Source organism: Oryx dammah, unplaced genomic scaffold, assembly GCF_014754425.2.
Source record: "Oryx dammah isolate SB20612 unplaced genomic scaffold, SCBI_Odam_1.1 HiC_scaffold_7, whole genome shotgun sequence".
NCBI lineage: Eukaryota > Metazoa > Chordata > Mammalia > Artiodactyla > Bovidae > Oryx > Oryx dammah.
The window spans coordinates 32,663,282-32,677,831 of NW_024070191.1; the positions used below are offsets into that span (position 1 = coordinate 32,663,282).

Consider the following 14,550-nt stretch of genomic DNA (forward strand, 5'->3'; position numbering starts at 1 on the left):
TCAGCTTATGTATTTTAAATAGAAATATATTGCAGCCCGTTGTGATATGAGTTGTGAATAATTTTTCTAGTTTGTTACCTTTTGGCTCTGCCCATAGTGTTAGATATGCAAAATTTTACTTTCATATAATGTAATTTCTCAATCATTTATTTTATAGCTATGAGATCTTCTGTCATAGTGACAAAGATCTTCATCCTGCTCAATGTAAAACATTTTCCCCTGTTTGCCTTCCGGTACTTTTAATGGCTTAGTTTTCTTTTTGTTGTTTAAAATTTGTTTTGACTTCAGTTGAAGTATAGTTGATTTACAATGTTGTGTTAGTTTCAGTTATATATATGTATATTCTTTTTCAGATTCTTTTCCATTATAGGTTATTAAATAAGGCTTAATTTTTTTATGCTTAAGTCTGATGCATTTACAATTTATCTTGGGGAATAAAGGATCTATGAAGGATGTACCCAACTCTCTTTTTTAACTAAAGAGTAATACATCCTTGTACATTCTGCCACCTTCCTGTTTGTAAAGCCTTGTAAGTTCCCCTTTTCCCTCCCCACCCTCAGAGGTATTGGTATTAAAGGTTTATTTTGCATCTTTCTAATCTTTTCTATGAGCCTTTACAAATACTACCCAATGGCTTTGGGCTTTTTTTAAAAAAATAATACAGTATTATATAGGTTTCTATTTTCATGTAATCATATATTATGGCCCTTTTTTGTCACATTAGAACATATTGCTCAATCTAATTATTAGTTTGTAGACTATTTCATGCCTTTAGTGGATAGGCATTTCACCCTTTTCCTGTTGCAGACAGTGCGGCAGTGAACACCCTGTGCCCTCAGCGTGGTGCTGGGGAGTGTGCTCCTCGGGAGATTGCTAGGATGGACTCATTGGGCCGGAGGCATGCGGTAGTTCCCACCACACCACATCCACAGAGAGGGCTGTGTGGGTTTTCTTGGCCCGTCAGCACCCGAGCCAGTTACCTTGCATCTTGGCCAACACAGGCCAAGATCATCCTGGCTAATTTCTGCCAAGCTGATACATTTTAAAAGTTTATCGTTTTAATTTGCACACCTCCAATTACAGTGAGTTTTTAGCATCTTTTCATCAATTAACTGTTTCTCAAATGACATCTGTGGTATTTAAATTTTCCTTTTGCATCTCTTCAGTAAAGTTACCTGTAGGTCTGTGTTTCATAGATGCCACCAGTTAGTATCCTGGTTTGTTAGCTGTTAATCCACAAAGATCTTGCTTACTGTTGTCCTGGGTTTTAAGAAAAATCTAAGGTTGTTGTAGAAACTGGCCTGTGATTCCACTTCTGGGTGGCATGTGAATTTTGAAGGGCACCATGTGCCTTAAGATGAATTCTGCCAGTAGTTTGCACCAGGGAAATCTCCTTAGCGGTTATGTGTAATTAAATTTTTATAAGTTAAAATTGAATCCTGTAGCTCACTGATGCCTGTCTTCCCTCTATGGTGAAGTCAGCTGACTTAGTCCTGTGTCACAGATGGCAGCTGTTAGCATCCTGGCTCTTGTGCCATGACCAATGACAAACCGTGTGTTTTTTATCCCTTCCTTCCATAACAGAGCCAATGAGGAGATTGCTCAGGTTCGAACAAAAGCCAAGGCTGAGAGCGCGGCTCTCCACGCAGGGCTCCGGAAGGAACAGATGAAGGTGGAGTCCTTGGAGAGGGCCCTTCAGCAGAAGGTACGAGGGGTGGGATGTCATGCCCAGGAGACCTTTGGTTTTCCTCCTCATCTTGGGTCTGGATGAAGGAACCTTGTCTCTGCTCAGACACTTCAGTCCACTGACTCGAGTGGAGACAAAGGAGGGGAGCGTGAGTGGGACCTACCCACAGAGGGGGCAGAGGGAAAGTTGCGTTCACGGAAGCTCGGTGGACCCAAGGCTTAGGCTCCGAGGCTGCCTTTTTTCTTTTTTTTTCTGTAACACATGAAGCTATTGTCCCACTTCATTGCAGTTTTGCCCTCCAGGAGCCATTAGGCAAAATCTGGAGGTGTATGTGGTTGTCTGGACTGGGAGATGCTATGGGCATCTTGTGGGTAGAGGCCAGAGATGCTGCCAAACACCCCAAGGTGCACAGGACACCACAGAATCAAGACCCTCTTGCCCCGATGTCAGCAGTGCCACGGTCTAGAAACTGCTGTTGTCGTCGTTGCTAAGTCGCTTCAGTCATGTCCGGCTCTGTGCAATCCCATAGACGGCAGCCCACCAGGCTCCCCTTCCCTGGGATTCTCCAGGCAAGAACACCGGAGTGGGTTGCCATTTTCTTCTCCAGTGCAGGAAAGTGAAAAGTGAAAGTGAAGTCGTGTCCGACTCTTCAAGACCCCATGCACTGCAGCCTTCCAGGCTCCTCTGTCCATGGGATTTTCCAGGCAAGAATACTGGAGTGGGGTGCCATCGCCTCCTCCATTAGAACCTGCTACATAAGCAAAAACCATGCTGCCCAGTGATTCTTAGACTTCATTCCTTGTACCTCTTCTGTTTTTGTTACTGTGTTTCCAAACATGTTTTCAGGCCTGTGGCATCTGTTCCACCAGGGCAGGGGTTTTATTGGGGAATCTGATAACCCCAGAGAAGGTGGCCCTTGGCGTTCTTAGCCTCCAGAATCCCAGGTCCCTGGAGATGCTGATGGAGCAAGTGAGGCCCAGATATCTGGCATTTCTAACAAATACCCCCAAGTAATTCTCGTGATAGCAAGGAAATTTGAGAAACAAACTTTAGAGGGCCAGTCATTATACTCGCCCCTTACTCAGTCTGAGCAGAACTTGGCAAACACATGATCATCTCCTAGGAGAGAAGGTATAGAGCCTTCCCTTCTTTAAAGGGCTTCCCAGATGGCTCAGACAGTAAAGAAACCGCTTGCAATGCGGGAGACTGGGATTTGATCCCTGGGTCAGGAAGATCCCCTGAGGAAGGGAGTGCCAACGCAGTCCAGTATTCTTGCCTGGAGAGTCCCCGTGGACAGAGGTGCCTGACAGGCTACAGTCCATGGCATCACAAGAAGTTGGACACAGCTGAGGCGACTAGCAAAAAGCTTTCTTTAGAAGGGTTTCTGATGCAGAGCAGTGAAGAACCATCGAGTCAGGTGCCTAGAGAGGGCATGGGCAGTCTAAGGACGACTTCACCACAGTCCTTTCATCTTGGGACACACAGTGCATCATCCCATTGTTTATTTTTCAGAACCAAGAAATCGAAGAACTGACGAAAATCTGCGACGAGCTGATTGCCAAGCTGGGAAAGACGGACTGAGTTTCCCCTGTAAGCTCAGCAGATCTGCATTCGGCTGCTTCTCTCGTGACCACAATTATCTTGCCTTATCCAGGAATAATTGCCCCTTTGCAGAGAAAAAAAAACTTTATGAAAGCACATGCCTACTGCTGCCTGTCCCGCTTTGCTGCCGACACGCCCGCCCCGAGAAAACGCTGGAGGATTCATCACGCAGACGTGGAAAGAGTGGCCCGACCATCCTGTTGATGGGCTCTGGGCAGGATTCTCTATCTTTGGTTCATTTTAAAGTCGTCTTTACTTTGCCCAGGTGCGTTCAGTTTATGATTTGATGGCTATTACTTGGGACCATATCCTGTCCACCTGATATTTTTAAGTTTATTTATTACATCTTTTACATTTAATTTTTAATATTAGTGTTTTATTTGAGGAGATGATTTGGCCTATTGTTACTTCCAGTTGAGTACCTATTTATAGACACATTCACTCTCATACACATACGTGCATATTTATACATGATGCTGGTTTGTTCCCCCCACCCCCCAGGAGCATAGTCAAATAAGAACTTCTCTACAGAAAGGCATATTCCCATAAACCATAAAACCTTATTTGAAAACAAAGTCCTGGCTCAAAATGCCGATTGCAGAATGTGAGGGGTTGAAGAGGTGAAGCCTGCAGACTCCATGTGTGGCATGGCTCGTAACCTCAGACTCAGGTGTCACGTGGGGGACACTCTCAGCCACAGCATCCTGTCCCCCCCATGTCTGGATGGCGCTCAGCCTGGGGGCCGCCGCCCCTCTGGGGTTAGTTCTCAGACCCAGGGGATCTACTTTGTTCCCTCACAACTGGGGTTCGCAAGTCTGTCCTAGAGCCATCAGTCCCCTCTACTTCAGTTTGTTGCTACATTTGCTCTCTCTTGTCTTTCTGTTTGAAATATGCAAAGGAAATCTGCTTATAAAAGGTTTAGACAACCTTCTTGAATGAACCCCATTAGCAACTGTAAGGTAAAGCAGCAGTTGGATTTTTGCAAGTGTGATGAATTATTCTTCAGATTTTTTTCCCCAAAGGCTACCCGCCGCCCCCCCCCAAAAAATCCTTTCAAGCTGAAAGATAGTAGAATTTAGAATTTTCAACCAAACGGGCAGGAAAATCACATGAGCCACTCCCCAAATCAGTGCATTTTGAGTATTTTTAGACCACAGTCATTTGAATACTGGTGGAGGGAGCAGACCCCTACTCACGAAACCAAATTCCTCAAGCTGTTCCTGGACTCCATTCAGAGTGGCGGGGAACCTTACTCCCAAATGGAAGTGTCCTGTGTGAACCCCCTCCCGTTCAATAGGCAAAACCAAATCCATGCAGGCGTCTTAAAGCGCTCTTTTGTCTTAACCTGAACACCCGGCGCGTCTTCATGGTGACATATGTTATCTCCAGTGCACGTAAGTTGTGTTACTTTTCCTGTACAACTACTGCATGGTCCAGCTTCAGCAGTGAAGTGTGCCTCGTGGAGACCCTCCCTCGCTCTCTTAAGGTGACCTTTTCTTTAGCCATGTACTGTTCACGTGGTGCAATCTTTAGCCCCAGGGAGGTCAGTAATGTCTTTTAAAGCCAGAAGCCCCGTTTTTGCATTTCCCATAATTGGTGCTTAGGCTGTATTTTAAAGCCTACTGTCTTAACATTTTGTACAAAAAAAGAAAAAAAAAAAGCAACAACAAACCAGGACAGCAGAAATGATCTGTGTTTGGAGAAGTGATGTGACAATCATCCAGGCCCTGGAAGCAGTCCCCTCGGTGTGAGGTGAGTGCCCTGCTGCAGCCTGTGCCCTGCAGGAGCAGGCGCCTCAGGTGTGACCGCACCCTCTTCCAGCCCTTCACGACTGGAGAAACTCGCTTCACAGTTTTGCAGAAAGAAACGTTGCTAAACCTCTTTGCTGCTGTGTTTTGGTGACATACCCATGCTTACTTATTTCATATTGCTCTGTTTGACACATGAAAGGCTTATTATCATAGTCTCCATTAGAATCCCACAGTCCTCTTTTTTTAGGCTTCTTTTTTGCATAGAAAGAGAAAAAAGTAGCTGTGTATTGAAACAGAGGTGATGACAATCCTTCCTGAGCACACTGCTGGGAAGAGACCCCTGAGAAACTAGACCCTACCAAGTAAAGTCACTGCGCAAGGAAAGCGAAACAGCCCACATTAAGTAACATTTGCCACTGGCCACTCTGCTGTGGCCATTACAAGGAAATCGTCTTTCTTCTGATTTAGTGGATGGACAGTCTCCTGCAGGAAGAAAAATGTAGCGTGTACAGCTGTCACATCAGGAGAATATACTAAGCAGAATGAAGTATGTTTATTTTAAAAAATAAGGGTAAGAGACCTACTCTGGGAAATAAGAATACAGCCTAGAGTTTTGCTTCAAAACACCCGTGGGCCATATTACTTGTGAATTGGGCAGTAATTCACCCCGTGACAAACATGAGAGGGAAATGAGAAAAAGCCGCAGGCCTGGACAGTGGTTTGGGAGCGTGAGTGGTCTGCTTGAGGCTTTTGATCCAGAGCTGTTTTTTGGTTTTGTTTTTTAATTTTTGAGTTTGCCAAAGTGTAGCTAGTCTTTACCTAAAAGTGTTTTAACTGGAGGATCTAATGTAACCAGACTCCTCAGTCTGTCACTTGGTTGGCTAAGTCATTGACAGACCTCATGACATTTACTTTATTTGGAGATGCTCCTGAAAACAATGAGAAGCCCACTTTGCTCATGGCTTCTAGCGTCCTCGGACCCAGCCCAGATTAGGAAGTGCTGAGGCGCCTGACCGTGAGAACACCGAGGACCTGGCGGCCTTCCCAGGTGGCATGGAGTCCAAGGAAAGGTTCACTCTGTTTTGGAGGATGGCTCAAGTCAGATCTGCTTACCAGCCAGTTACCCTTTCTTCCTATCCCACCCTTTCTGCAACTCTCACAGAAGTACCTAGACACTTTTTAGCTGGGTCCTGGATTCATCCTGACTGGTTATAAGCTGGGAGAGTGAACTGCCCCAGATATCCCTGGGCTGACTCAGTGCAGCCAGAGGGAAGCAGTCATTGTACCGACAGGTAACAGAGGACTTGATGACTCTGAAGCTCAAAACCGAGTTGTGAGGATCAGGAGTGTGGCGAGTCTGAGTGCACTAACTGGAGATGAGCCAGCATGTCCTTTTTTAGTGGAGTAGAATCCGTAAAGCTCCCCCTTTTTTTTCTCCCCTTTTTGGTCTTTTGCTGCAGTTCATAGCTGTCTCATGAATCGTCCATGACTGGTGTTCTTTGTAGTTTTGTTGACCGTGCAAGTTTGCTCTCAGACTCGGGTGGTTTCTTATTTTATCCTCTTGTTGGGGAGAGAGAAACTAGACATTGGAAGGATTCAGTGATTCAGGCAAAGCATTTTAAAGTAAAGATGTATATATTCTGAAGAATTGAAACGATGGCAGATTATTATTTCCTTATTAAAGAACAAATAACAGTCTGGGAATCCCAGAATGTCAAGCCAAAGGTCTATAGGGTCATCTTCTTCAAAGCTTTTCATGAAGAAGTATTTCAAGGAGACTTCTGTACAAAAAGGTTTGACTGGCTTCCAGATCCCAGTGACTTAAAGATAGCAGTCTGTCTCTCAAACCTTGAGTCTCCCATGTAGAAAAAGGAATAGACGTAATAGAGCCCTCTCTCTAAGGATCTCCTCTGGAAGGTCTAAAAATGACACTTTCCGGGGAAGACTTCCTCCCTAGTGCCCAGAGCTAGCATTCTGGAGACTAAAGATTGCACTTTTCATAGTTTTTTTCATCCAAATGCAATCCCATTTCTGTGCCTCTTCGCATGCAGTTAGATTTGGACTAACAAGATTCCTAAGGAATGACTTTATTAACTATAATATGGTTACAGCTACTATATATATATATACACACATCTGTACACACCCTCTGGTTATAGTTGTCCCATGGAGATGGGGCGGGCGATGCTGGCCATGGCAGTCGTCCATCCAGCACTCTGACTGAGGCGGCGAAGGCCAGGCATGGCGCTGAGGTGTGGCCTGAACCTTCCCGGTACCCATTCATCACTTTAGAATCATAAAAATGCCACTTTTCTCCCCCTCTGCCTTTTAGCGGCATCTGAAACGTGCTCCACAAAGTATCTCCCTGTCCCACCATTAAGTGATGCTCTCTGGATAATTTTCAAGGGGACATATAAAAATGTGAGCTCTGAAGCCCTCCCCCACCTTCCCCCCCGCCCCCGCCCTGCCTGCCCCCACCCCCCACCAGTGCAGGGTGGTCTGCAGGTTTCGTATCCTCAGCCTCGCGCTCTGCCCTCCCGCCCAGTGAGTCAGGGTCCCGGCATCTCTTTCTTCTCAGAGGTGGCAGACTTTTCAGTGTTGCTGTAGCAAGTGTGTCTTTGCCAATAGACACCTCTGTGTACTTACTAATGTGCCAACAAGTAAATGTTAATTAATTGCACATCTGCTTCCACTGTGTTCCCACGGGTGCCATGACGTGTGTGAGGAGCCTCGTCCGGAGGAATCTAACGCTGCATTGACTACTGCTGTCAGGATTGTGTTGTGTGGAATGATCATCAACATAAATTTTATATGCACAAGTGATTTCCCTTTTATATGTCAGGTAAATATTTGTAAAAGTTATACTCACAAATGAAATTATTATAATGATTACTAATATATTTTTTCCATGTTTCATTGCCTGAATAAAAACTGTTTACCACTGTTAGATGTGGCTTGTGTAGACTTCTTACCGCCCCCCCACCACCCACAGTTATAAGTCACTTTATCCCCAAACATGAAGATTCATGACAGCCTCGCTTTTACGGGCTCCATATTTCAGTCTAAAAATAGAAAAGAAGACATTTCCACTACACTCATTTTGTGAGGTTTTATGCATTTGGTTGGGTGTGTTAATTAAAAAACGAATTTTGGAATTCGGACCTTGCCATATAAATTTCCATGCCTTTGCATCTGTGCAAACAAAGTGTTTGACTGGGTACTTGTTGGTTTTGCTTACAGACTGCCTGTCTGCCCCGGCATATGTCAAGCTGTAAAATCCTAAGTCACTCCAAGCTTTCCAGCTCTTGAAGGACACAGGGCCAGCCCGAACCGTGTACCCATTGCAGTGCAGCCCACAGAAACGAGATGATGTTTTCTAGTTTTCCCAGGTTAATATTAGGAGAAAAGTTTCTCACTATTAACCAGACCAACTCTCTGCTTCAAGGAGAGGATGTCATGAGTTTTTTTACAGGAAAGGATAAATTAAGAGGCCAGTTAAGTCTCCATCTACAGCTTAGGTAGGTATCCTGAGGAAAACCGGAGCACTGTCACTCTTAGATGTGGCAGCCTCTGAAGTTCTTAAAAAGAATATTTCTCACTCACGAGCCCCCTCAGCTGCCCAGAGGGAATCCTATAAAATGACCAAAGGAAGGACTTCCCAGTGTCTGGGACTCTGCACTTTAGGTGCCGGGGGCCTGGGTTCGATCCCTGGTCAGGGAACTAGGTCCCACATGCCTCCGCTAAGACCTGGTGCAACCAAATAAATACATCTTTTTAAAGAAATGACCAAACGAGGTGGCATGGCACTTAATAAATTAATACATAATAGAAAGTACAGTAGGAAGTAGCGTGTGTTACACAAAAGGGTGAATATTCATGGAGTTTCAAATATAAGCAAATGTGTGCTAGGTCATGATGAAAAATTATTTTCTTGGGACTTCCCTGGTGGTGTAGGAGTTAAGACTCCATCCTTCCACTGTAGGGGCACAGGTTCAATCCCTGACCAAGGAAATTTCACTTGCCACTCACGTGGTATGGCCAAAAAAAAAAAGGAAAAACAATCTCTTGCTGTGGGTGGTGGTCAAGTATGAAAAACTCTTGTCAACAGAGTCACTTTACTGTGGGAGACCCCGAGGCCCAAAGAGAGCAGAGCAGTGCCAGGACTGCAGAGCATCAGCGCTGTTACTCAGAATGGGCAACAGAATTCGCTGCCTCTTGGTCCTTTGTTCTGCCTGCAAGTGCTCCCAGGTTTGGATGGTGGTATATGTATGTCAGTTTCTAAGTCGAGGCATTTAAGGACTAATCAAAAACCAAAGACCTTTTTTTTCTACCTTCATTCATTTACCATATACTGCATTTGCAGAGTTAAAGTGAAACAGGCAAAAATCTCTGAGGCTAACTGGGAATTTGCTGTGTGAGTCAGGAGTACTCAAACTGGGGATCTGTAACAACCTGGAGGGGTGGGGAGCAGTGGGAGGTGGGAGGGAGGTTCAAGAGGGAGGTGACACGTGTATACCTATGGGTGATTGAGTCTGAGTGAACTCCGGGAGTCGGTGATGGACAGGGAGGCCTGGTGTGCTGCAATTCATGGGGTCGCAAAGAGTTGGACACGACTGAGCGACTGAACTGAACTGAGCTGATGGCAGAAACCAACACAATATTGCACAGCAGTTATCTTTCAATTAAAGATAAAATCAATTAAAAAGATTAAAGAGAAGCGATTGAATCTTGTAACAGGGTATCATTTCCCACCAGTCAAAGTGGTTATCATTTAAACATCTACGAATAAGTGCTGGGGAAGGTCTTGGGAAAGGATGACCTCCTGTACTGTCCAAGAAAATGAAAAGGTATAGAGCTGCATGCAGAACACTATGGAGCTCCTTTAAGACACCAGAAGTCAAGCTGTCAAGATGATGAGGCGACACTGTGCCTGGGTACATACGCTGTGGTGCTGGTTTAGTCGTTAAGTTGTGTCCGACTCTTGTGAAGATACAGACCGTAGCCCACCAGGCTCCTTTGTCCATGGGATTTCCCAAGCAAGAATGCTGGAGTGGGTTGCCGGAGAAAGCTTTAATTTGAAAAGGTGTGGGCACCACAGCACTCGGTACTTAAAAGAACCAAGTCACAGGTGCGATGAAAATGTCCATGGAAAGACGAGAGCATAAGGAGAAAGTGATGCAGAGAGAAAATGGGCTCTGAGCCACAAAGAGGAGTGAAGTCCACCCCGGTAACACGAATGGACCCATATATGATCATACTAAATAAAAAAAGACATAGACATCATGTAATGTTACTTAGCGGTGGAATCGAAAACGCAACAAAATGAACTACATTTCAAAAGAGAAATAGAAAGCAAACGTATGCTTACCAATGGGAAAAAGTGGGGGAAAAGATAGAAATTAGGAGGTGGGAGAAACCTAGATGCACTGAAACGTATGTAAATAGTTCACGAGCAAATGTACTTAAGAGTAAAAGGAATGCTAGTCAACATGCTTCAATAACCTGTACTAGAACATAAGCTCCAAAAACTTCTTTGCGACCCCGTGAACCGTAGCTGCCAGGCTCCTCTGTCCATGGGGATTCTCCAGGCCAGAATACTGGAGTGGGTAGCCTTTCCCTTCTCCAGGGAATCTTCCCAATGCAGCGATCGAACCCAGGTCTCCGGCATTGCAGGCGGATTCTTTACCATCTGAGCCACAAGGGAGGCCCTGGTGTGTGTAGATATCAATGAATCTGTCTGCCCACATAAAAGAAGCAACACGCTGTCAGTCAATGATATTCCTATTTTAAGAAAAAATTAAAGTTGGCTTCCCTGATAGTTCAGGTGGTAAAGAATCCACCTGCATTGCAGGAGACCCCAGTTCGATTCCTGGGTCAGGAAGACACCCTCACCCCCGGGGAAGGGAAAGGCTACCCACTCCACCCTTGTGGCTCAGTTGGCAAAGAATCCTCCGGCAATGCGAGAGACCTGCGTTCGATCTCTGGGTTGGGAAGATGCCCCAGGGAAGGGAAAGGCTGCCCACTCCGGTATTCTAGCCTGGAGAATCCCATGGACTGTATAGTCAGTCCATGGGGTCGCAGAGTTGGACACAACTGAGCGACTTTGACTTTCATAAAAATTAAATAGAGAAAAATAAAATCTCTGAGGCTAGTCACCTAAACAGAAATGTTTTGAAGTTTCCCTGAAACTTCACTCCACTATAAACAGTATGCTAATAGAAGCTATTCTTTCCCAGAAACCAAAAAGCCCTTCACATCAAGCAGCCAGGAGCGCGGCTGGCGTGTGAACCCAGGTCTCTGATCTGGAATCCCACTGTTCTTCAGGCCACTACGTGTCGTGTCAGGCACACTTTGGAAAGTGTTCCTCACCAGGACTCAGGAGCCACTCTGTCTTCACCAAGTGAATTTGCTTGCTGTTTTCTCCTCTCAAGTGAGAGTATTTCAGTGAATGTCAGAGAAGCCATTGCATAATCATCTCACCAAAGTTTAATAAGAACACAAAACCTGAAGATGCATAATTCATTGTTGTCTTGGAAAGGCACCGGGAGGGAAATCAGAGCTCCAGTTCTCCTTTCTGCCCTCCTTGTTTGCAGAAAGAGCTTTAGCGTGAAGGCTGAGATGTGCTTTCTAGTCCTGGTTTGGGTCAGCTACCTTGATCAGGCCCTTAACCCCCTCCTGTGCACTAAGGATGCTAGCAGGCCCTTTCCTGTGATCTGTGATTTTACAAGTCTGCCTCAAGTACTAACTATAAGGTCACAGTCCCCCAGGTTTTCTTTGAAAATCATTCTGAAAATGCTGGTTGTGAGATGCCCTGAGTAGTGGACTTGCCGTAAGATGGTGGATCCGCCGGACTTTCTGCCGTGTTCGCTGTGGCTACAGTGTTGAGAGAAGTGAACGCTAGCCCACGTCACCTGGGAAGGGAAGAGGCCTGGACCCAAGTCCCAGGTGAACACCCAAGCCCATGCCCTTGTGTTCTCTAGCCATTGCAGCTCCCTGGCTCAGCTTTGAAGGATGGACAAGCTGGGTTCTATCCTCTGAGGCCTCCCCCAAGAGTGAAAGTGTCACGTTACCGGCCCTTTCCTCAGACAGCAATACCGTAGAAATGAGTATCACTTCCCCAAGACTCAGGCAAGAAAAGCTTTTAATCATTAGACAGCTGTGCTTTTTAATAAAAGAGATAGTTTGTGCCCAACACTGAAGGTGGAAAAGAGTGCCAGCTCCTGGAGTAGAAGGAGCAAAATTGAAAGGGTTAGTTGCTCAGTCGTGTCCAACTCTACGACCCGAGGGACTGTAGCCCGCCAGGCTCCTCTGTCCATGGGATTCTCCAGGCAAGAACACTGGAGTGGGTTGCCATGCCCTCCTCCAGGGGATCTTCCTGACCCAGGGATCGAACCTGCGTCTCCGGCATTGCAGGCAGGTTCTTGACTGTCTGAGCCACCAGGCTTCTAAAAGGGAGGTTTGCCTTAGGATCACTGATAATTTCTAGAAATCGTCATACTTCTTTGATCAGCTTCAAGTGGCTCTTTTAGTGGCTGTCAGGAACAGGAAGGGCTTCTCTGAGGGGAAAAAAATACATGAGCATTTTCTGCAATAAAGCACCAGAACAGAGAGAAGTTTAAAATTTTTAGTGGAACTTCTTTCTTGTGGCAACTAGGTATACTGGTGAGTGTAACAGAGATAAAGTGAATCTTTTATTCCTTCAAGCCTGTTTTTTTTTTTTTTTCCTCCGGCCTCAGGCCTCAGAATCTTTGTTTTTAGTTTCCAAGGCCTGTTTTGCCCCATGCCATTCCCCGGTCCTTTTCCAGAATGGCTGTGCTCTTGTCCTCCTGCCCAAACTACAGCTGCTGGATCCACTACCCAACGTTCCTCCACTAACGTGCCCACAAACCCAGCAGCTCAGTTGCACGCCACGTGAAGGAGGCCAGCCTGTCTTGTCTGCATTTCTGAAATAAGCTGACTAAATGTGTTCAGGTCTTAAAATACGCAAGCTCATAATCACAAATATTCAACCAGAAGACACTCTGTAGATTCAAAAAGGCATTTTGGTGCTAGATACCAAAACTAACAGCACAATGAGCGAATTTGGTGCATTCAGGCACACTTGCAGTATTTTGCTGAAGTCTCTGCATCCCCAGACAGACCAGTCCAGGCTTTGTGGTGACCTACCATGATGTGCCTTCTACTTCCCTGGAAAACTGGCACTGAAAGTGTGTCTTTTATGAAATCCTGATTTTCGCCACCCCCCCCCCCCGGATGTTTTTCTTTCTCCCTTTCAATTGATCTTTGTAACATCAGTTTTAGGCAAAAATACGTTGGGGAATTCCTTGGTGGTCCATTGGTTAGGACTCCATGCTATCACTACCAAGGGCTCGGGTTCAATCCATTGTTGGGGAACTAAGATTCCACAAGCTTCACAGTGAGGCAAAAAAGAAACGAAGGAGGGATGTAGGGAGGAAGGAAGGAAGAAAAAAAGAAAATAATAACACAATTTTATTTGCTGCATCAGTTTCTAATGCACATGTGTGAGACTGGTCACTGGGGGGCCCCAGTCCCACAGCTTACAATCAGCCTTTCGGACCGTGGTTTTTAAACTGGCAGGTCAAAACCCACTTAAGAAGATATGGATTAGAAAACTGCAGAAAACTCCTTTTGTAAGAGTAAACAGTGAAGGCAAACATTGTTTTGTGAGACTTCTATTTCACTTAAACATGCACACGTGTGTACTGGCTTGCAATTTTTAATGTCTTAGCTTGGGGGCCTAAAAAGGCCAGGCAAAGAAAAAGGTTGAAAGCCACTAACTTTAGGTTATTGGGGCAAAAGGGGTTGTGGATTCAGTCAGGATTTTATGGGAGGAAAAAATAACTTCTGTTCACATTATCCATCTTTTAAAAGTAAACTATAGAGTTAGTAACCAGCAACCACAGTTTATAGTAACTTAAATAAATCAAAACTTTAGCACATGAAGCTGCGTTCAGGAAAGAGGTCATGATAACCATTTCTTTCTAATGCTGATTTGCCTATTACATGGCAGAAACCAACACAGCATTGTAAAAAAATTTTTTTAATATATTTAAATTTTTTTAAAGTTGTCTATGAAAAACTTACAGCTATTATTACGCTTAGTGGTAAAATATGGAATAGGAATAGGGTACAGATGTTCATTTTTATCATTTCTATTTATCCCTATAAAGCAATGAGGCAAGAAAAATAAAAGATAGCTGAGAAGGTTCTGAAGAAGGAAACAGAAAGCTAACAGGCAAGCATATGAAGAAGAAAATCCTCTGAACCTGAAACTGCTCTAAAAAGTAAAGTGTGTTAAAAAATAAATAAAAGCGTAAGTCTTTTTTCCTTCCCCAAACCCCTCCTCCCCTTCTCTGGCAGTGGAGGGAGAGTTACTTGGGTTCAGAAGCCTCACTTTTGTTTTGCGATCATTGCTTTAAAAAAATGAACCCAACCCACATCTGAAACCTCCTGTTAGAGGGGCTTTCTTGGTGGCTCAGATGGTAAGGA

At 44.9% G+C, this 14,550-nt stretch overlaps 1 protein-coding gene across 12 annotated transcripts in view; it reads left to right on the top strand.

The window, feature by feature from the left end:
* The window catches only part of TACC1 (transforming acidic coiled-coil containing protein 1), a 126,723-nt gene extending 118,736 nt beyond the window's left edge, over positions 1 to 7,987 (top strand). For all 12 annotated transcript variants that reach the window (XM_040242967.1, XM_040242969.1, XM_040242973.1 and 9 more), the window contains 2 exons: positions 1,585 to 1,705; positions 3,200 to 7,987. In XM_040242967.1, the coding sequence (XP_040098901.1) occupies positions 1,585 to 1,705; positions 3,200 to 3,268 (190 nt within the window). In that variant the 3' untranslated portion in view covers positions 3,269 to 7,987. The remainder of the gene's footprint in view (positions 1 to 1,584; positions 1,706 to 3,199) is intronic.
* The last annotated feature ends 6,563 nt before the right edge of the window (positions 7,988 to 14,550 follow it).